General features: G+C 39.0%; 1 protein-coding gene across 3 annotated transcripts in view; it reads right to left on the bottom strand.

The window, feature by feature from the left end:
- Positions 1–25015, bottom strand: part of LOC121877254 — a 137526-nt gene that overhangs the window by 13120 nt on the left and 99391 nt on the right. For all 3 annotated transcript variants that reach the window (XM_042383023.1, XM_042382944.1, XM_042383107.1), the window contains exons 23-29: positions 22202–22306; positions 19524–19687; positions 15857–15974; positions 6805–6929; positions 6060–6205; positions 2461–2481; positions 1851–1978 (exon numbers count right to left, since the gene is read on the bottom strand). In XM_042383023.1, coding sequence (XP_042238957.1) covers positions 1851–1978; positions 2461–2481; positions 6060–6205; positions 6805–6929; positions 15857–15974; positions 19524–19687; positions 22202–22306 — 807 coding nt within the window. The remainder of the gene's footprint in view (positions 1–1850; positions 1979–2460; positions 2482–6059; positions 6206–6804; positions 6930–15856; positions 15975–19523; positions 19688–22201; positions 22307–25015) is intronic.

Consider the following 25015-nt stretch of genomic DNA (forward strand, 5'->3'; position numbering starts at 1 on the left):
ACCATCGCTAGGCGATCGATTGTATATTGATATTAATAACTATAGGGAAAATACTGTAGGGTTCCTGAGACCTTGAAGAGCCAGAGTTAGCTTTCAAGGCGGTTATTTTTCAACTCGTAATTTCGGGTAGATATACTGTACATAAATATCTTAGGGTCTTTTTTACTCCGTTACATGCACACAAGATCTTTCATACAGAATGTATAAAAAAAGTAGTTATTGTATTATCGTCAGATCAAAAACATGAGCTGGAGTTAACACCCACAGCTGAGGATGGGAGGAGCCGAGTGGGGGTTTTTAGCTGTTCTCTGTATGAAGAACATAAGAAGAACATAAGAATGGAGGAAACTGCAGCGAGCCAATTGGCCCATACTAGGCAACCCCATTTGCACCCATCCCCTATCGCTTGTATATCCGCCCAACCTATATTTATTTGAAGCTACCCAGCGTGCTCGAGTTAAACATAGAGTTCGGTAACTTGTTCCACTCATCTACTACTGTTTCCTGTGAGTCGTAACACGATTGACAAACGGCAATGCAATATTTGTTTATTTTTGTATTTGTTAGTATTATACTTATTTATTCCTCACATTTACTGGTACAATATGTTATTTTAAGTACAAAGAATAACTTCTTCACACGCAAATCATCCTCAGGGCAATGTGACAGTTCAGCCGCTCAGCCTAGCACTCAACGGGGATGGGCAGAGGGTGGATGGAAAAAAAGGCACTGGAAAAAAATCACAGGAAAAAAGTAACAATTTTGGCCAGGAAAAAAAGTCAAATTTTATTTAAATTAAGGTACTAAAACTAAAAATATTTTAAAACAGTTATTAACTGAAAATACATGACTTTTGCATATTGACAACACAATTTATATATGATGCACGTAGGTCAGGTTTAAGTTAGGTTAGGTTAAGTTAGGTTAGGTTAGGTTAGGTTAGGTTAGGTTGGGTTGGGTTAGGTTAGGTTAGGTTTTTTCCATGCCTTTTTTCTGTGACTTTTTTCCTGGATTCTGGCAGAGCCTACCACGCAGCCCACGTGGGTCACACGTGTTACGTTATTCCAAGATTGCTTCATCATATCTCAGAAAATTGCGAATTATTGCACATCACTTTTTCATAGCAGTGACAATGCAGGAAAAGTATATGGGTATCCATTGGGTAGCGACCATCATAAATCTGATCTTAGCTATTGCATAACGCTATTTAGTGTTAAATTCTTAACGTCATAAAACTGATCAATCAATCAAGCGTATAACTGCATGATGCATCAACTGTACAGGTCTGTATTTCATTTATAAGCAGTTGTAATTATATTAAACTTACATGAAATATATTTGTGATTTGTCTTACTTTAGTTATCATTTTGACCAGCTTTTCCTTTAAAAAAAATCAAGGTTTTCCAGTTAATTTTTGTTTAGCTTATTTATTATTTCCAGATAATCTCAATGGCATATATAAAAACTTCATCATCGCAGCCACTTGGAAAATAGTAAAAAAAAATGGTGAAAATAGTACTTTCACTTTGGGGGAGGAAATTCAAATAGGCGGTGCTCAGAGGGTTAAGGTTAAAAAGCTATGTGTCATACTTTAAATCTTATTTTAATTTCACATTCGTTTAGTGAATACTGTATTTGAAGATAGAGTTAAAACATTTAAATCAAAATACAGAAAGGCAAAGACTGTGCAGATATAAGTACAGTAATTCAAAAATACCAAACAATCAGTCATTGTTGTATCAATATTTTCTGTGACTACCGAATACACAGGAATCTTTCAGATATACATTAAGGAACAAGATTTCACATGTGAATAAAGGTCCAGTTGAAAAAAGCAATAGTATTCTTACTTTCTGGGGCTTTGACAGTTACCAAGTGAAGCAATTCTGCTAACACAATGGGCTCCATTTCTGATGTAACGTTTCCACTCCGCATGGCCTGGGCCAGCTCTGTTTCCTTCTCTTCGTCTACCTCCAGGCTGAGATAGAAAGGAATGCATATCTGACTCAGTGACGTAATGCAAGAAAATATATGGACTGAATAATAGTTGGTTATTAAAAATTGGAAAAAGCAATATTTACAAGGTTAATAAAAGAATGGCTAAGGTCATCAAAAGGATAAACGCACACTCTCAACAAAAACTTCTCAAACACCTGGGCACGATGGGTGTGAAAATGAGCAGAATGTGGCTTGTCATCTCGGAATGGTTTCAGATTCTCGTTCATTTTTCAGATTGCATAGTGCTTATAGCGTTCGAGAAGTTTTTGGTGAGTGTACATTAGAAACGCAACCCATCTTAATTTTAGTTGCCTTAAAGAGCAAAAAAACTCTTAAGACTTTTAAACTGCTTCTTTTTGTTATTCTTCATTCATATTAATAAGATATTTTCAAATTTGAAAAACTAACTTAAGTAACACAAAACAGTATCAATCAACACAATACGAAACCATGTAGACTTACATTTCACTAAAATACTCGTGCCTGGAAAAAAATAAAAATCCACGTTAATATTGTCCAAAGAGTTTATGAAAAATGGTGAGTGACCAACTCTGCATATATATTTTATCTCTTGTTATGATCTAAAGCATCAGACTTAACAATGCATTACTGAAATAATACAGGTACAGTTGTTAGTTAATCAAATTATGTTTTCACTTCAATAAATAAAGAATGTAATACTATGAGTAAGTATATTTAGTAATCTCTCCATAGCTGGAATCTTCGATCCCTGAAACTCCCTAATAGCCTGAACATTTAATTTAATATTCAGAGAAAAATCTCTCCATTTCGGGTATCCAGACAAATTTCCTAGGACTGCATTATGCACATTTCCAGAAAGATCCAAGAAAATCACTCGGTTCAGGGCATTCGAATAAATTTCAGAGAGATAGCTTCATATTTTCGACACAGGGTTGCATGCCGGGTACGTGGGTGGTATACTCAAAGTGTTCTGGATCTACAATTGGCCACTACTATCATATGACTGCATGGGATGTCTATGATTGCCTGATTATCTCTCAGCCTATTTAATCAAACTCTTGCGTCATGACACTCTTTGTACATTATGTGCTGCCATTGTACAAGCTTGTTCGCTAGTTCACTTCTGCATTTGCAAACGATCTGTGTTGCACAGTACTGCACATTACGATTAAATACTAGTATTATTCATTGTAGCTACTGTACACTGTAGACACTGAGGGAGCACTTCCAGTACTCGACATTCTGTTACTTTGGTTCATTGCAAGTCACTACTATATATTGTTCTCCTCTCTGACGCTCACTGTACAACTATGTACTGCGTATCTACAACATATAAAATAAAATGTGACCTGAAAAACCATTTTTGGTTCAAACTATTTTTTTTTTTCGAGCAAAGCTTCCTTGCCCCCCAGAAAAAAATCTGTCCCCTACTCCTATGGGTAAGATAACTGTTATTTTTGTATTTATTAAGCAGGAATAGATGTAGAGTTAATAACACTTGACACAAGTGAATTATGTAAGTGAAATATAGTGAAATTTTTATGATACTTCATGGTAAACAAAAGAATTCCTTAGTTATGTTTGGATGTTATTGTGTGATGATATTGAAGATAATACTGATTTAATACAGTAAGTAATTAGTCATGATATACTTAACAGTGAAAGATCAAAGTATTACTATTTTTCAATAGGATTTATTTAAACTATTATTTCTGCGAATTAATTTACAAATTAAATGATTCTGCATAAAGTGACCTTCAGTGATTTAAAACAGCTATTATTATCTATATTAAGAACTGAAAGTAATCATTATTTTCAGGGGTTTATGTGCACAGCAGATTTATGTGTACAGGAATTCATACGTGTGGAGCAGTTGTAACTTGCTGCTACATTTATCTTGGAACTATTAAGTTTGCAGCAGTTTAATTAACGTTGAAGCCGTGTATTGTCCAAGAGGTTTCAGGGGCGGATCCAGGAATATCAAAAGGGAGGTCCAAGAAGTTGTGGGTGGGGGAACAGGGCGAGCACAGCGAGGCCATCCAGCTTGGGGTTTGGGGGTAGGGGGGGCTGTAGGCCCCCAGAAAATATTTTAAAATCTAACCAATACTTTGGGCATTTTCAGGCTATTTTGAAGCCATATCCACTTGATATTAGGAGACATTCTGGGGTCAATAGTAATTACTTTCTACTGTATAAAAACGCCTGAGTACCATACTGCATTAAAGAAAATGTATTGGAATTTTCTGATGAAAAGTGGGGTATGGACCCCAAGGACACCCTCCCCCCACCTTCCCTGGATCCGCCCTTATGTTTCCAAATATTTTTTTAACATATCAGTGGAAGAACACTGGATGTTACAACTTGGAACAACGACTTATCTTCAGCTAAGTTTGAAATTAGTACGCTAATACTTAGAAAGATATAATCATCATTTTGACTTTTTATATGGACAAGTGATTTCCGAGTGAGAAGTTATCACTAGATAGTGTATGTTTTATTGATTTATTCATGATTATGTAAATGTTTATTTAATCTGAGTGTAAGGGCGGTAACGAGCAGGATAACTGTCTGCCGCTCGTTTGCGGCACTAGGGAGGGTAGACGGAGGTGAGAAGGTCGCTGCTGCTTCGTCAAATATCTAACACTAGCCAGCCAGCACCACAGCTGCACTTCCCCAGCTGTTCGATTCAAACCCTGGTCGTGTACTCATCTGAGGCTCCTGGGGCTCGTGGGCTGATTCCCCAGTCCTTCACTATTTGGCTGTCAATCTCCGGACACCTGCTCCAGCTAGTACCGCGGCTGCCACGGCATCGCCACTTCCTCCACGCCTTATCCACCGTCCGTGCCCTGGCGTCTCTCCAGTGTGGCAAGACATCGCCCACCAACGCGGGCGCCAAGTGAGGAAACTGCCCTGGACCTTCCCCCTGAGAGCGGACCACTGCGTCAACGGAACATTCCACATGGCTGCAGCCGTAGGAAATATCTGTACTTTGTTTGGCTCCCGTAATTGTTTGACTCGCGTAATTGTTTGACTCCCATAATTGTTTGACTCCATTAATTGTTTGACTCCCGTAATTGTTTGATTCCCGTAATTGTTTGACTCCCTTAATTGTTTGACTCCCGTAATTGTTTATTTTATATTTGTGTGAGTGGTGTCAATTAATGTGATTATTTTCGTAATAAAGAGATGTCAATCTCAAACGCTTGTTTGTTACCCTTGGAAACCCATGGTTCTTGACTTTCCTTTTATAAGATCCTGGTTAGTCTAGCAAGGGATTTATATCCCAAAGTCCAGGCATTTACACTGAGTACAGTACTTATTTAATCCCATGTTTAAAAGCAAGGAATATTTTAATTTCATAACTCTTTGTTTTTTGTTTAGATAAGGTTAATTATAGATTTCACCAATGCCTACAGCTCAAAATTATCACTTGTCTGGATAATACAAAAATATAGTGGTAATACTCCAAGAGTGATTTACAGGTCACTGTACTGACAACTACTGGTGTGATCTGGTTACACTGGTAAATAGTGGTGTGATCTCTTAATACAGTAATATTCTGGTATCAGTTGTGGATATTAAAGATACATCCGATACACGTCGTGTCAGCGATGTGGATGAAAATTACATCGACACACTAGTGTAAACTTGGATGACAATGATAACAGAGCTATCATCCATTTCACATTTAAATTAATATAAATAGAATTGAGTTTGCAATAAGGAGAATATCCAGCCATAAAATCTTTAAATTTGCCTGATGGCAACTGGAACACCATGCCATGGAAATCCTGGCTAATCCACACAAGATATAAAATGTCCATAAAATAAGAATAATGAAGATGGTAATGAAGATGAGTGAAAGAAAAAGAATGAATAAAAGCCTCTTAGAGATAAGTGTGAGTGAAAGGATATATAAGGAGTCTATATTGTTATTATTGACAGTACGGTTTCCAAGTAAAAATAAATGTATACAGTAGTACTAATTTTGTTAATATTACTGTTTTCTCATTGTAAGTGGTAGCCACATTTACACCATAATAAACAGTGTACAGAAAATAAAAAAGATGTGAACTTACATCTGTTCAGAATTGTATACTTCTTGTATTCCAACCCCTTGAAGGATGCTCTCCATTGGTGGCGCTGATGAACATATGGACAAATTGACACGAGGATAATACGTCAGGAAGGTCAAACACATCTCTTCTTGTGTACCGAAACCACCCTGCAGGATGACCACACTGTCACTATCTTTTTTAACTTGAACACTCACATTATGTACAATAATATCCTCATAGCCACATAACACAGAGGTCACAATGGAGAGGGCCTGCAAATGGTGCCTGCCTTACCCCACACAATAATTACAAAGGTGGGTTGGGTGTAGTTAATGTCTACTTTACCCTACACAATACTTACAAAGGTGGGTTGGGGGTAGTTAATGTCTACTTTACCCCACACAATACTCACAAAGGTGGGTTAGGGGTAGTTAATGTCTACTTTACCCGACACATACCCACAAAGGTGGGTTGGGGGCAGCTAATGTCTACTTTACCCGACACAATACTCACAAAGGTGGGTTGGAGGCAGCTAATGTCTACTTTACCCTACACAATACTCACAAAGGTGGGTTGGAGGTAGTTAATGTCTACTTTACCCGACACATACTCACAAAGGTGGGTTGGGGGCAGCTAATGTCTACTTTACCCTACACAATACTCACAAAGGTGGGTTGGAGGTAGTTAATGTCTACTTTACCCGACACATACTCACCAAGGTGGGTTGGGGGCAGCTAATGTCTACTTTACCCTACACAATACTTACAAAAGTGGGTCGAGAACGTCTGGTGGCATCAAACCCGCACTCAGTAATGAGGGAGTCCCCAGGCAGTATGGTGACTTCCTCCTTTAATATTCTTGTAGACTGGAAGTTGAAATCGTAGGTCTTGTCTGGTGGAATTAAATATATGGATTTATATAATATATACCAAATCCACCTTCAATTGTCCATGTAACTTTGAACATTATAATCTATTAATTTATATATTTTTACTGTGTGTGTTAATCTAAATTTATAGAAAATAATTTTTAAAATTTGCATTTTTCTTCAATCTCGAATTTCATAGTAATTCTCTGAAACTATACTGTACTGTACTGTACATCATATACAGATTTGGCATCCCTTATCCGAAATGACCCAAAACCGAAATGCTCTGAAATCCTTTTTTTTTTCGATACCCCATTTTAGGGTTAATCAGACCTTCTTTAGGGTTAAATTTAGAGTAAGCAAAAATTGTGCAAGATCTATGGTAATCAACGATTTCTTGGGGTATTTGACTCATATATAAGGCAGTGGTCCCCCAACCTTTTGTTGGCTCTTGGCCACATTTATCATTGTATAAATAGTGGCAGGCGCCAAAACTTTGGATCTACATCCAAGAAAAAAAATCTCATATACTGTACAGCTAATTGCAGTGTTACACGTTACATACTTTTACATTTATTCTTGGATTGTGCATTCTGAGGGAAGACCGCGCTCTTGCACGTAGTGAGAGTTTGTGGAACTAGGCATATATAATATTAAATGTAATTTGCCGAATTAATAATGATGCGATTCATGAAGAAAGGGACTATTATTGAATTTTAAATTATTATAGATCGTTTATTAGTCTGAGTAATGTTACGGGTGTCCCAAGAAAGTTATTAGTTAGACGAAAAATATGTCACGTAGGCCTTAACGCCTTGAGAGGACACGAGGCTGGCTGTTTCTCAGTCACGCGAAAGTAATAGGACAGACAGGACGTCCCTGCTCGTCAGTCCACAAACGGATCACGTATTCTAGTCACCTGTGTTGCGCTATTGCAGTATAACAAGTAAGTCTCATTCGATCTCAGACAGGGTTTAGATAGGGCAGTGATAAAGTTATGAAGAGCTAACAGTGAGTTAATTTCAGGGTTTCCTCAGAACCCACTTGACTGCGAGAGATTGAACTGACTGCCGTTTGAGACTGCCGCTGAGGATTGATGATTGGCTATTGTCGCCGTTGGAACGATCAGTGCAGGCTTGTCACTGGTTAGCTGGGTAGCAAAGGGTCTCTTGAGTGAACGAGTGCTCCCGACAACTAAAACGATACGGGACCAGCATCAGCATTGGGTGATCAGTTCTTACCACGTGGTTGCACAACACCACGTGTCCTCGGTCAGATAGAAGTATTACCTACTGGCCATAGTCACCTGTTGGCGTTCTTTCTTCCCGCCCATGGACGCACTGAGAGTACACTGAGGCTATCTGAGTAAATTAATGGTCACACACTGAGACCAGGAGTCTAGGGGATACCTAGAGAAACATTTTATCTCCCTTAATACGGGTGTATGTTGAGTGGGGTGGAGCATGGTTCACGGGTATTGGTGGACCCAGTAACATCTCAGTAATAGTGACAATATTGTTGTGTGTAGTTAGTACCATTTTTTCAGTTACTGATATTATCTTGGTGTGTAGTAATAGTTCTTAAATGATTTTGATAGTATTGTTTTTTGAATGTTTGTGTCACTAAGTGGAACCAGAGAGATACTGTGATTTAATTCCTTTAATGCATGTAATTTTTCTTTATAATTCCGATCTCAGGTATAACCTTTGTTCCCCAGAGTAGGTTTAAGTTAGGTTAGGAGGTGTGCATCTGTTGGGGTAATACAATTTTGCGGAGTGCCCTGAAGGCCTACTCAGGGTGGAGTGAATAAGTTGTTATTTTTTACACCATTTTCTCAGTGCTTGATATAATTTTGTTGAGTGCCCTTTAGGCCTATTCATGGTGGAATTAATAATTTCTTATTTTTATACCACTTCCGCAGTGGTGGATATTATTTTGTGAAAACCCGAAAGGCCTGTTTCATGTGTGCAAGCAACACTTCTTTATACTTTAAATTTATTGTTGTCTAATGAGGCATTGTCTGAGTTTCTAATAATTTCAATATCATGTATAACTTTTATTCCCCAGAGTAGTGTTTTAAGTTCAAGTTAAGAGGTGCGCATATTGGTGTACCATTATTTGATTGTGTCTGTAGTGTTGGAGGGAATACAAGTGTCTAAATTTTACAGTGTGTCTCATTCATCCCAGTCACAGACTCTATCCTTCCACTGGTCACGGACAATTTATTTTGCTTAGTAAATTTAAGTGTTCTTGTGCTGGTTCGGGATTTTTCTCAGAGGGGCGCTTCCACTGCAATTTCATTTAATAATCTTTAATAAACCCCAAGTCAAGTGAGAAATCGAAAGTCCAGTAATTCCTGACCGGTTACATATATACAGGTTGACAATCCCTTATCCGAAATCCTTGGGACCAGAGGCATTTCGGATTTCGTTATTTTTCGGTTTTCAGAATGTTTTTTTTTTTTTTTTGTATTATTACATCCGGAGCTGAAGTCCACTGACCCACATTATGGCCTGGGGGGCGAAAATATAATAATGATAACACAGGTAAGAATAATAATTCATAGGTATGTTACTCACTTTTTATCTTTTTTTCATTCTTGTATTTCTTTATTATTATTATTATTTAATTAATACAGTATTATTGTTATCATTATTATTTTATTTTGGTGTATTTTTTAATTAAAATTTTTATTTACTTTGAATAATTACAGGTATTATTATAATTATTATTATTATAATTAGTATTACTATTACATTTTCGCCCCACAGGCCCCGATGTGGGTCAGTGATCTATGCCTGGGTGGGCTAATCCCTGAAGAAAAAAAAAAAAAAAAAAAAAAATGCTCACAAAAACTTTCGGTTTTCAGAGCTTTTCGGTTTACGGAATTTCGGATAAAAAGGTTTGTCAACCTGTACATATATATATATATATATATATATATATATATATATATATATATATATATATATATATATATATATATATATATATATGTATATATATATATATGTATATATATATATATATATATATATATATATAAAACAAAGCTTGCTCTGTGTTTGTGTGTGTGTGTGTGTCCGCACGAGAATCTCGGAAACTGTAACCGATCTGTGGCAAGTTATGATGGATGGTATTATATGTAGTGATGATGGATGATGTTATATATAGTGATGATGGGATGATAATTTATATGCTTAGTGATGATGGGTGTGAGAATGTTATATACTTAGTGACATGATAGGTAGTATTATATGTAGTAATGTTGGATATTGTTATATGTAGTGATGATGGGTGGTGTTATATGTAGTGATGATGGATGATGTTATATGTAGTGATGGATGATGTTATATGTAGTGATGATGGATGGTGTTATATGTAGTGATGATGGATGATGTTATATGTAGTGATGATGGATATTGTTATATGTAGTGATGATGGGTGGTGTTATATGTGAAACTGAGTGAATTACATTTGGGGAGTTATTCATATACTTAGTGATGATGAATGTAGCATTGTTATTTGTAGTGATGATGGATGATGTTCATATGTAGTGATGGATTAGACAATAAAATGTATAACAGTTTAATGCTAAAAAAATATACTTTGCTGTACCGTTGGCAGTGAAAAACATGGTGAAAAACATACACCGTTAATGAACTATTGATGGAAGAAGAAGTTTTGGGGACTCAACAGTGAGACAATGTGGAGCCTCCCGGAGGGTGGCGTCCAACCGTGGCCTAGCTGATGAGCTGCCCGGAGCGAACAGCGGACAATTGGTCACAGGAAACAAATCAGGAAAGGGAATCCCGTCTCAATGCTAACAGAAAGCGAACAGCGGACAGTCGGTCACTGGAAACAGATCTGGAAAGGGAATCCCGTCTTAATGTTAACAGAAAGCGAACAGCGGACAGTCGGTCACAGGAAACAGATCAGGAAAGGGAATCCCGTCTTAATGCTAACAGAAAGCGAACAGCGGACAGTCGGTCACAGGAAACAGATCAGGAAAGGGAATCCCGTCTTAATGCTAAGAGAAAGCGAACAGTGGACAGTCGGTCACAGGAAACAGATCAGGAAAGGGAATCCCGTCTTAATGCTCAGAGAGAGCGAACAGCGGACAGTCGGTCACAGGAAACAGATCAGGAAAGGGAATCCCGTCTTAATGCTGACAGATAGCAAACAGCAGAAAGGCCTTCTCTAGAAAATGATCATGCACATGAAATTTGTTTGAATGCGAATAGACAGAGAGCTGCGGGATCCAGAATTCTAAGAAAGAATACACAGTGGCATCCACTTGCAAGAGCATCATTTACCTATGACAATGAGATAGATTATGAAAAGTATCCCTCTGTTGTCATTGGCAACATGGATAATAAATGTGAATACTGCGGTGCAAAGAAGTACGAAGGAGAATCTGCTGGACTGTGCTGCTCTCATGGGAAAGTACGACTGCCAAATTTGGAAAACCACCACAACCATTGAAGACTCTCATGCTGGGAACAACACCAGAGTCAAAACACTTCTTGGAAAATATACTGAAGTACAATTCATACTTCCAGATGACATCCTTTGGAGCTACCAGAGTAGTTCGTGAGCACGGATACATACCAACATTCAAAGCTCAGGGTCAAGTCTATCACAAAGCAGGATCCCTCTTACCACTGAAAGATGACCAGGCAAAGTTCCTCCAAATCTACTTCATGGGAGATCATGAAAAGCAGACTACTATCAGGTGTGACAATATTCAAGGTGTCAGACATGCCATTGTCCTATCTATCCAAGAAATGCTGCATGAGCACAACACGTATGTACAGTCATTTAAAAATGCCCTGGAAAACATTCCTTCTGAGGAGTACAAAGTCAAGATCAAAGCAGACATGACCCCTAAGGGAGAACATGAAAGAAGATTCAATGCTCCTGTAGCTGATGAAGTAGCCATCCTGATTGTCGGTCAAGAGTTTGAGAAACGAGACATCATACTCAAAATGAGAGAAGAGTCGCTCACAAGAAGAACATGATGCCACATGTACTGGAAGCTACAATACTGACAGGAAAAGCTAAAGGAGAGGACGTTTTTATACCAAGGATACCTCTCATCACCACTGACCTGCCATTTGAGTTCAAGCGACTTCAGTTCCCGGTTAAAGTGAGCTTTGCCATGACCATCTACAAAAGCCAGGGACAGTCCCTAAAGATAGTTGGCCTAAGCCTGGTGTTTCCATGCTTCTCTCATGGACAGTTCTATGTTGGATGCTCCAGAGTGGGAACTGGCAAAAATCTGTACATACTTGCTGCTAATGGCAAAACAAAAAATGTGGTCTACCTTAATGCACTACAGTGAGACAATGTGGAGCCTCCCAGAAGGTAGCGTCCTACCGTGGCCTAGCGAAAGAGCTGCCCTGATACTACGGTGCAATAGCTCATCGGGGATTGAGTGTGAGATTTTGGGGATAAAATTTATTATTTTTCGTTAATATTATATTAGCCTGGCACCATATGAACCTAAGGGCCGTATTCTCCATCGTTATGCCACTCGATAGATTGAAAATAGTATCAGGTGAGGTCTTTCAGAAATGCCACAGTCCCAGTGGACCAGGTTTGCTATTGGGATCGTTGGAACATTTCACGTGTAGGGGGTACCCACCCGATGACAGTCCTGATGAATATAAAAACACTTTTTCACCTTCCAAATTTTGATATATTGAGATAGAATATATTCATAGCTGATAGAAAATGAGTTTGTTGGTGACAGAAACTTTTGTTTCCACCTACATTCAAAGATTATCAGTTATTTACAAGTGTAAAATATTCCTGGCTGATCATGAGAGTGCATCCATACAAAAACAACACCATGCTAATATACTATAGGACTAGGCGTGTGTCTGTCTGTTCTGGGCAGCCGAAACGGCACAATCGTTTTTCATCAAACTTGGTGGAAAAATCGCAAAAAATTCGTAGAATGGAAAAAACCTGGTCCCATGTCGATGGTTTCTTTAGGAGGGCATTAATTAACCATTTTATTTACGCTGGCAAAAGATGTCGCTGTACGCTGTCAGCCGGCAGGACGATTGCAGTTACCATACGGCTCCCTCCTCCTCCCCCCACTTTTTCTCTAAGCCTACTTTTTTTAATGTTGTTTGGATTAGTAAAGGAAGGAAAATGAGTAAATAGAATAATAAAGAAGGGGAACAGAATATAGTTTGAGATAACAGGTGGGGGGAGTTGAGTTTCATCATGCGTCTGGATGCGCAGTTTCAACGTTACCAGAGCATTTTCGGACCTTACGAGGCTACAGTGTATACTTATTCCTGTGGCTGACAAGGAGAAGAGATAAAAAGATAATAACAGGAATGCATGGAGAAGATACAAAAGGAGAAGAAGAGAGACTGAAGAATTTTTATCCTTAAGAGGCGAGCGAGGAAAGGAGATGGGAGAGAGGGATAGTGAGAGGTGGAGGTATGAATGGAGGGATGTGTTTTTTAAAGTTCCCAGAAAACCATATTAAAATCACCGATTTAATAAGGAAGAAAAAGTGCTAAATATGATGAGTAGTGTAATGGATAGACATAGAGATATATAAATAAAGATAGTACGGACAAAAATGGAGAGAGAGAGAAGCGGACAAACAAAAGACATAATACAGACAGATTCAAGGACACACAGAAAAACAGAAAGATAGACAGACTTATGAAAGACAAAGACAACAGACACATACATACAGACAGGCAGACATGACTACACAGGGTGAATATAGACAGTGAAACAGACAGGAGGTTGCCAAAAAAAGACAGATTCATACATGCACAAATAGACAATATGGCAACTAACATGACAGACAGACAGCTGACTGACTGGTTCACATTAGACAAACAGGCAGACACACTCCAACAACGGATAAGACAGACAGATTTGACGACACAAAGAGTACAGACGGGCTTACATTCAAACACCACGCAGACGAACAGACAGTTGGGATGGCAATAGACAGGACGTATAGACTTGAGACAGATTAGAAGGCATTTATAAACAATAATAACACCAAATTGACCATAGCTGCGTCAGTGAGGGTAGCTGGTCTTACATCCACCAGCGTAAATAATAAGACGCACTGAAAACTAACACCCTCGCGCGGAAAGAACATCGATGGTCGGTTAGTCACTTGAGATGGGCCTAAAACTGACTAACATAGATGATGACTATGATGACTTAACACAGGTGATGGCTTAAGCAGATGGTGACTAATCTAACCAGAATCAAGGTCACCTTTCTTCATAATATAATTTATCTTGGAATGATCATCGGTGATTCATAATAATTTTTGTGTTAAGATTTTAACCTCTCCTTATGGCGAATATTTCTTTACCTAATTATTCTAACATTTATTCTATTCCTTCCTATAGTATACTAGATACTCACAGTACCTAATAACCACGACAAAAATTATAACAACCAGGACCATGATTATAACAACCACGACCATGATTATAACACCTACGACTATGATCATAACAACCACGACTATGATTATAACAACCACGACCATGATTATAACAACCACGACCATGATTATAACAACCACGACTATGTTTATAACAACCACGACTATGATTATAACAACCACGAATATGATTATAACAACCACGAATATGATTATAACAACCACGACCATGATTATAACAACCACGACCATGCTTATAACAACCAGGACCATGATCATACAACCAGGACCATGATTATAACCACCAGGACCATGGTTATAACAACCACGACCATGATTATAATAACCACGACCATGATTATAGCAACCACGACCATGATTATAACAACCACGACCATGATTAAAACAACCACGACCATGATTATAACAACCACGACCATGATTATAACAACCTAAGTAAACTGTCCCACCGAACTCGCCACCGGGCACGTAGGGCCAGCGATCACTTGTACTATAGGAATAGTCGTATGTCTGTGTGTGTGTCTGTTCTGGGCAGCCGAAACGGTACAATCGTTTTTCATTAAACTTGGTGGAAAAATCGCAAAAAATTCGTAGAGTGGAACAAACCTGGTCCCATGTCGAAGGTTTCTTTAGGAAGGCATTAATTAACCATTTTATTTATGCTGGAAAACGATGTCGCCAGTAATGCTTCTGCCTCAGTAAGCAATGAGTGTGTCTCGATATTTATTCTTATGAAGTGATAAAGTGGTGTGTAATAAAATAATTAAATATTTTTGAATTTATGAGACGTTGGTGAAATGGCTTATCACAATACAGTCCCATGTACCACACAAAAGCATGTCTAATATATAGGCCTAGCTTGGAAAAATAATAAGTGATAGAGAAAAGTAGTGCAGTACAGGGATGTGTATGGGTATGGTGAATTATAATGGATATATTACGCTTATTTAATACGCATTCGTTACGCCATTGCCATTGTCGTGCTTCCACGACCTTTCTGGTTCTTCACTGTACAGTACATCATTCACGTATTTCATCCACAAAATTATTAAAAATATATATATTTTTTTTTTAAATTACCAACAGGCTATATGCACCCATTTGCTGTAAATTAAATATAAATTTATTTTGTGCAAAGACTATTTTTTTTTTTTTACTCCTATCCTCTTCACCACCGATCGGCTCATTAGCTGCTTGGGCGGTCGGTCGCACTGTTGGCAAGTACTGGGCATGCACTGGCTCCTGAATGTATCTGAACCTGTTCCTGTGTTGGTCAAGTTTGTTCTTGAAAGAGCTCACAACACACTCTGGCAGATTGTTCGTTGGGTCCCATCCCCGCAGGTTGAGCTATCGCATTATACAGGTATACAGGATATAGGTTACAGTGCATTCCAAAAATACGAAAATCTCCCAAATCCGAGACCCTTTCGGATAAGGGATACTTAACCTGTAGAAGAATATGATGCAGGCCAGAACACCTGGACTCACCTGTCAAAATTCTAGGAAGTTCTTGACCATCACGAATGTGTCTCAGTGAGATAGAACTGCCTAACAAGTGGGCATGGGGCAGTCCTTGAATCAAGTGTATTCCATTTTCTGGCAATTCCTGTGAATAAATAAATAAATAAATAAATATTAATTAATTATATATATATATATAATATAATATATATATATATATATATATATATATATATATATATATATATATATATATATATATATATATATATATATATATATATATATATATATATATATATATATATATATATATATATATATATACTGTATATATATATATATATATATATATATATATATATATATATATATATATATATATATATATATATATATATATATATATATATATATATATATATATATATATATATATATATATATATATATATATATACTGAATATATATATATAATTTTTTTTTACGGGGAATAGCCCACTTGGGCACAGGTCACCGACGTACAACAGGGTCGAAGGGGGTGAAAAAATAAGAGTAAAAGAAATTAAAAATAGAAAAGAAAATGATTATATTAATCCACACCACGAAGATGCCGGAAAACCAGCTTTTTGAAGTGAGACAGATTGTATGAGTATGGAAACACAGAAGAAGGCAAGGAAATCCACAGTTTGGCTGTGTGAAGAAGGAAGGGTGTACTATAACAGGTTATTCTAGTGTGACCAACAGCTACAGAGAAACAGTGGGCAGCGCGGGCAAGACGAGTGTTACGAGCCCATGGCCTTGCCGGCGGTATATAGGATGCCAAATCCACCGAACATTGTACCTGTAAAAGAGAGACAGTGAAGCAACATTTCCGGGAAGAGAAAGGGAAGAGAGACTATCAACTAAAGGAGGAAAGTTAATAAGACGAAATGCCTATCTAATAGTTGGACAGAAGAAGAGCCATCCCAGATATGAGAGCAGTACTCAAAGTCAGTTAGTCAGAACACCGAGAAGAAAGCCGTGGCTCTGAGGTGAACAAGGATATTTAGGGCAAGGTATAGTTAAGAAGTGGGAAGTACAGAAGGAGAATGATAGCAGGTGGGCTTTCCACCTTGCGGAGGCCGGTTTGTGGTTTAGCCAGTGACAGACGTCCCTCACTCCTCCAAGGGCAAGGGAGGTTAGATAAGCTAAGCTAGGCTGGTTTAAAGTGCCATCCTCAGGAAGGTGATGTTTTTGGGTTTGTTGGAGGGTCCCTTCAGGTCCTTGTGTTGCTGAAGGGATGTTCTTCATCTTTTGTGATTGTGACTGTGGGGTCCCGCCAGGTCCTTGTGTAACTGGCAGGATAATCCCCATCTTTAAGGTTATATGAGTGGTGTTATCTCTCGCGTACAATGGTTCCGGGCTTTAGAAATGACATACTAGAGGAAATGGTGAGGCCTAGCATATCTATTTTAGAATTTGGCAGAATGATTACGTCCTGAAATATGATTGGTGGGAGATCATCTAATTTGGAAAGTGTAATTGGTAAATACTGTTTTTTACCACTAATGAATTTAACCAAGTTTCTACCTTTCCATTCGGAGATGCTGCACAGATCCGCATTGATAAATAAATAAATTCATTCATTTAATAAATAAATAAACAGTTAATTCTCGATAAACGATGGGGTTAGATTCCTGAAAAACACAACGTAAAGTGGATTATCGTAGATAGCGACCATTATAACATGGGGTTCAGTGGGATATGGTCCCAGCCTGTCATGTACCACCGACAAAAAAATATCCTACAATACCACTATCAGTACAAAACAATTAAATAACGCTCACTACATCCTGAAGAATAAGTCTGGTCATCATCACATGTCCCCTTCGAGGCTAAGGGGACTCTTGTAGGTGACTGGAGACGTCACTCTGAGTCACACACAGCCTCTGGAGAGTCTCATGCTGCTTAACAATGTCAAGAAGCTTCACCTCAGAGACATGGTTGTCTTGGATGCCTTGGCCTTCCCAGACATTTTAAAGTTACACTGCTCATTTCACAGTCACAAAAACAGAGCAAAAGCACTTGTCATAAAAACTAAATGAACGATGATAACACAAACAATGATAGCAGCCAACACTGCTCACATTTTCAAAACAACAGAGTCGACGCACCTTAGTCACAAAAAAACACAGAAACATCACTTCATAGTCACCATTTTAAATGTTAGGGCTGGTCGATAATCGTGGAGCAATGCGATGGCGAATTTACGATTGACAAAGAACCAAGGGGAGGGCTATAGTGAAACTACGGGCAAGTTTCTTTACGCCATTTGCCTCTGTCTACCCAGCAGTAATTGGGAACCTGGATGTTAATCGATTTGCGAATCATGTTCCGGGGGTAATGGTAACCCAATGGAGTTGGCGATTTTTCCAGTCTTCTCGAACTATTCCTTCACATTGGGTCACTCAACTCGTTAACTCGTTAATGGCTGTTGAGTTGGCGTCAGCTTCTACACCTTAAACAAATTCACACCTAGATGGCCCTTGGGCCGGCCATCCTCGTTACACGAGGGGCAACCATTATTTTATTATATCCGACTGTGTTTTACCGAACGTTCGGATTAGTTATTTTCCCCGCATTGTGACTGGCTGCGAAACCATGACCACGAAAATTTACTGTTCTGACGACCAAGAAAACATAAGTAGGGCAGTTGTAAGCACTAGGACCACATGAATCAGTAAATAAACCCGGGAACATGGAGATGCACTATACACCACAATAATATTTATTAAGTTCTGATAAATATGTTACCTTCTTGAGCAGTGACAAGAATGGTGCTTGAGAGATGCCGAGTGCTAGCAACATTATTAAGGGGATCATCGATGAGCTGTTATCGCTCTTGTAAACAAGACTAAGAATATATTACAGCGCAATAGCTCATCTGGGATTGAGTGCGAGATTTTTTGAGGAAAAATTAATGAACTTTCGATAATGTATTATTAATGGGGGGCGCTGGTGGTAGAGCGGTACCGCTCTTGCCTCGCACGCAAGATGTCAGGTTCGATTCCCGGGCGGGCGGAAGTTGTTGGGACACTCTTCCTAGTCCCCTTGGTCCCTGTTCACCTAGCAGCAAAGTAGGTATCTGCTGTAAATCGAAAGTTGCGAATTCGTATTCAGGGACAAGTTGTTGGAGCTTCCAATAACTTGCTTAGACATAAACCATTGACTCTTCAGGCTTCTACGCCCTTAACTCATGAGACATAAGGCAAGCATGAACTTAGCATGCTTCCCTGTTGGGCGCTGTAAACGCTTCTGCGCTTCACCTTACACAAGGATGTAGGGGGGTGCCCAATATAAAAAAAAAGTGTTATTAACCGAGGATCAAATGAACCTAAATAATATGAGAATTATGGCGAAATTACATGCTGTCGTTATAAAGGGAACACAGATTGACAAGTGTGGGAGGTGAGTCCGCACTCACTCCTTCCTCCGCTACCTTGTGTAAAGGGCAAAACAAAGAGAATTTTAATCTCTCCAATTTTCATAAAATCCTCGTCTCTCTCTTTATATTTCCATAACTTTCTCTCGTGTATGGCCAAATCTACAGCACTAAGAAACATTACAAAGTGAATGCAAACCAAAACTGAGTGTTATAAATAATTTTGTTAACTACACTCTAATTTTAATGACAGCGAATGATGTAATTACCTTCTCTGTGCAGGAACTGTGACAGTGGCCAATACTAAGCCACTTTTGATTGGGAGGAATTATGTGCAGTGGCGATACAGAATGCCCAAACATTATTGTCCCAGCATCATATTTACGCAGGCGGTCCGTGTAGAAGATGCGAATCCCTGATGCATCAACAATACCTGAAGAATAAATACACCCCTTGAATCGTGTACTCCTGTACTAAGTGTAACAGTAATATGTGGAGATGAAAGATTTCAGGTAAATTAATATCTAAAATGCTATTTTCCATTTAATTTTTGTGTAAGATATGAGATACACAAGTATTTGGTTACTGCCAAACCAGTTCAATTTTATACTATATAGGTACCAATAATATAGGGAATAATAAACTTTGTCAAAATATGAGACTTTCTGCTCTTGGTAGATTCTATGTACTGTATTGTATACTAACTTTAAATAGAATAATTTTACCTAATCTCAGGCTCAATTTAAAATCACTACCGTAATGTGATTGTTCAAAGTGCATAAAAATCCAACTGGCCCTGAGATTTAAGTGGCACTGATCCTCGGCTAGATGATAATTACACCAAGCCTCAGATTCAAGCTACAATGCACAAATGTTCTCAGCTTCAAATGGGATAAATTCCTGAGGTCTGAAACTGAGAATTCAGTTACCTAATTTATCATATGACTTATATTATTATACAGGTATCCCTTATTATCCGAATGTTCTCTATCCACCTCTTTCACCATTCAAAAGCAATCCTCACTAATCCAAACGACGGTCAAATAAAAAATTCAAAATAAATTCAAATCAGCCCACCCTTCTCTCTCTGTGATGAGCTCTGACCGCCCTCCGATAACGTAGTGTACAGTACCAACTGTACAGTGTATTTTATTGAGTTTAGCAATTTACTGTGAATGTACACAAATTAGGTAATAAATGCAACAGTTAGGTAATAAATTACAGTAGTTAGGTACAGTTATTAGGTACTAATTACAGTACAGGTAATTACTACTACTACTACTTTGCTGTCACTCGGAATCAAGAGTGAAGATCATTCACCTATGAGACAGTGATATGAGTTATTAAGGATGTCACCTTCGTTGGTGAGTCTTATGGTGACTAAAGAGGCCCATACGGGACCGGCAGGGTCGTTCACAGATGTTGCACATGTGGGGGGCTACATCTAGTGCGGGAGGGGCGGAGGCAGCGTCTTTCCGGCGTTGGTGCTTGTCTGCCTAGGTTTGTAGTTGGGCTAATTCGAAAGTATTGACACCTTGTATGATACTCATCCGTGCGTTACGGTGTGGAGTGATGTCTCCCAGGTGAGGGGGGGTCGATTTGGCACTTTTTCAGATTTGTCTTAAGACTATCCTTATACCTTTTCAGTTACCGCCCAGCGTTACGTTTACTATTCGTTAGGTGACTGTAAAGTAGCTGCTTTGGCAGTCTACTGTCGTTCATGCTGGTAACATGGCCAATCCAGCGTAGTTGTTCATGGATAATGGTAGCCTCGATGCTTCTACAGTTGGTGTCAGCAGGAATACTGGCATTTGTTCTCTTGTCTTCCCAGCCAAATCGGAGGATGAAGCGTAGACTACGTTGGTGAAAGTTTTCAAGTGCCTTGAGGTGCCTCCTGTATGTGACCCGTGTCTCGCTGTCATATAGCAGGGTGGGGAGGACCACTGCTCGATATACGAGCAACTTTGTAGATAATTTCAACTTCCTATAGCTGAAGACACGGGTACGGAGTCTGCCAAAGGCTTGAGATGCACATCTGATCCGATGTTGAATCTCTTCACCGATGTCTGCAGTGGTGGACAGGTGGCATCCGAGATACTGAAAGTGGGCAACATTAGAGAGGGTAGTATCGTTAAGCTGGATGGATGGTGGAGGTGTGGCTGAACCAGGGGCAGGTTGAAAGAGAATCTGAGTCTTACGGACGTTCTTCTCAAGGCCGAAGTGTGCATACGCATCTACGTAGGTGTTCAGGATCTCCTGTAGGTCGCGTTCAGTGTGAGCGAGAAGGGTAAGATCGTCTGCGTACTGAAGTTCAGTAATGGAAGCTACCGATACCTTTGTTCCTGCCTGGGGTCGTCTTATGTTGAAAAGATCCTTCATCCGGTACAGGATGTCCACCCCGCCGGCTAAATTGGCACTGGCACGAGTAAGGAAGGCAACAAAGAAAATGGAAAAGAGAGTTGGTGCCAGTACACATCCTTGATTTATCCTCGTTTGGAAGCGGGAGAACTCAGACTGGGTGCCATTGTTTAGGACACTGCCGTTCGTGCCATTATGGATTTGCCTCATAATGGCGATGGTAGTTAGGTACTAAAATACAGCAGTTAGGTAGGTGTTTTGTTGTTTGTAAACCAATTTAATTTTTTTTAGGTATAATATTGGAGATTTCTTTTTGTTGGGGAACTGAGCCATATTTTTACCCCATTTTTTTTCGTTTTCACTATCCGAATGATTTACAAAGAATCAAATCCATTCGGGTAACAGGGATACCTATACTATACTCACCTGTCTAATAGTTGTTGTTTTCACGATGAACCCACCTGACTCGTGATTTATAATACAATCATCTCAATATGACTTGAAATGGTCTAATATATTTAACTTAAAGTGCAGTCTGTGACTTAAGTTATAAAGACCTTACTGGGCCAGAGGCGGCAGATAATCTCACCTTCTTGTTGGGAGGGATTATCATAATGAGTTTCCATCATGTAGTAGGTGGCTCCTCCATGTTCCTCCCCAATTGGAAAGCCCACATGATCCGGAAACATCTCACCTATGTAAGTAAATCATATTAATGACCGAGAGATACTTGGAGCCCCTGCAGGGTCCAGGCTCAAAAATCTGACTGAAATCAGTAGAGTAGCTATCCCAGCAGATCTAGAGACTGATACCCCTCAGGTCATGCAGCTCTTCGATTGGGATATTCTTCTCAAGGGATTATTTTTTTTTTTTTTTTACGGATTAGACCACCCGGGCATAGGTTCACCGACCCAAAATGGGGCCTGGAGGGCGTAAAATAAGAGTAAAACAAAATTAAAAATAGAAAAGAAAAAGACCGTATTAATCTACACCACGAAGATGCCGGAAAAACAGCTTTTTAAAGTGAAACATTGCAAGAGTATGGAAACACAGAAGGCAGAGCATTCCACAGTTTGGCTGTGTGAGGAAAGAAGGGTGTACTATAACGGGTTATTCTAGTATGACCGACAGCCACAGAGAAACGGTGGGCACCGCAGGCAAGACGAGTGTTACGAGCCCACGGCCTTGCCGGCGGTACACAGGATGCCAAATCCACCGAACATTGCCTGTTAAAGTACCTGTAAAAGAGAGAGAAAGAGAAGCAACATTGCGGCTAATAGAAATGGAAGAAAGATTATCAATTAAAGGAGGAGAGTCAACAAGACGAAATGCCTTTGACTCCACCCGATTTAACAGTTGAACAGAAGAAGAGCCACCCCAGATATGAGAGCAGTACTCCAAGTTAGGACGAATGAATCCCTTATAAACTTGAAGCAACTGCTCAGGAGTGAAGTAGCAACGGCATCTGTACAGCATTTATCATTTCACATCTTATTAGCTTACTATTCGTTTGGATGGTTGATCTTTTCTTTATCATTTTATGACCTTTAATGGCCAGTGTTAGTACAGGAGGAAACCCGGGTACCGGAAATATACCTTCTCACATGTGTACCCAGGCTAGGAACACATTTACCACTGATACAGTACTAATCTTTGTGAGATATATGTGTTACTGTTTAACCGTTGATACTAATGACACTTCCATGTAAAAAAAAAAACACAAAAAAATACTGTTTTATCGTATAAGCTTTCTAAAATATATAATCTGCCATTAAAAGCATGTGACAGGCCCAAGTAGGTGATGATGTCACTAAGTGCTGAAGTGAGGGCTGAGACAAAGAGCCTAAACTGTAACAGTGTATCAATTCATTTCTTTTCATTATGTAAATTTGATTATGAAATAAGATCAAGCAACCAAGAAAGGCAAAATGAGAATAGGAGCTAGAACAATCAGCATGTAGTATAAAACAAAATCATGTAGCCATGGTAATTAATTACATACACATTATAAATACTGTACTGTACTTAAATACTGCATATGATACATGGTGAAGGGATAGCCGGTGATCACAAAAAAAGAATACCTTATTCAAATCAAGCACAAGTAAGGTAAGAATAAATAAACCACTAAAATGAATATGTTATCCTTCTGTAAGGTACTACTGAAGCACAAATAAAATGGTTTGAAATCCAGCACAATTCCTATCAATTGTGAAAGTGTACACTGTATACTGTGCTCATTCTCCAGTATGTAAGGAGTACGGTGCGATTCTAAGTATAGCTGGGTGGATTGGGAATGCCCTGGGAGCAAATCACGAACCCTTAGGACAGGTAGCAAGTGCTGTATCCACTCAATCATAGCACTTCTCTATCAAATATAAGTTTCGGTAAAGTTAAATAAAATACTGTATACCATCTTAGAAATGATTAATATTAAATAATATAGTATAGTGGAGTCCTTATAACTAACTGACAGGTCAGGTACTATCGTGCGCCAAAGTCGTGTCCACTACCCAGCCACAGTGAGGGTTCGAATTGCCTTGAGTCTGAAGTTTCGAAACAGCTGGGGGAAATGCTATGGTTGGCCAACAGATATCGCCCACTGTAGTGTGTGTGTGGGGGGGGGGATAGAGGAGGTGGGGGTTAGTCTAGTAACAGGCTGTGTGTAGGTGGAGCATAACATCGTGAATTCCGCAATCACTGATAACAATAAGAATGTCATGAAGATAGTTAATATTATTAAGCATGGTAAGAAATGTGTAATGGTTAAATAAAAGCACTACAACGACCATATCTCTGCCGTTCATGGCTACCAGTAATGGTAGTCACGGAGAATACACTAGTTGTTACCAAGGTTGGCGCCACCCACACCAGGGGAAGGAGGTGATGTCGAACACTGAAACATGCCGAGGTCTTATTCCTACCATCGCCGTCACCATCAGGTAAGTCACATTAATTTGCCAGCATAGCCCATGTCGTCCTTATACTATTGCAGGGTGTCCCATGAGTGAGGGCAGATATTTGTAGAGGTGAAAGAATATGTGATATTGAGTTGAAAATCTTCTATACACATAAGCATTTTTCGGTTTACTTTAGGCGTGAGGTGGGTTGTAAAAATTACGCAGGGCAAAAATTTTGCCGTGTTATATTTTATTTTTCTTACCAATTGCAGCCATACTGTGTGCTGTTGTAATCCTTATTGGTGGATTACATAAGGCCTATTAATAGCGTGAAAATCCGTTTGAAGATACTGTAATGTTCCATAACTTGCATTAAACAACATCATACGTTCACGAGTTCCAACTCCGCTCCTAGCCTTCCTCCCACCTTTACCCACCCGACTATTAAACCTCATAATTTGAGCATCATGGGTTACCACACCTAAACACTAATCGACTACTTA

Source organism: Homarus americanus, unplaced genomic scaffold, assembly GCF_018991925.1.
Source record: "Homarus americanus isolate GMGI-L3 unplaced genomic scaffold, GMGI_Hamer_2.0 scaffold51859, whole genome shotgun sequence".
Lineage (NCBI taxonomy): Eukaryota > Metazoa > Arthropoda > Malacostraca > Decapoda > Nephropidae > Homarus > Homarus americanus.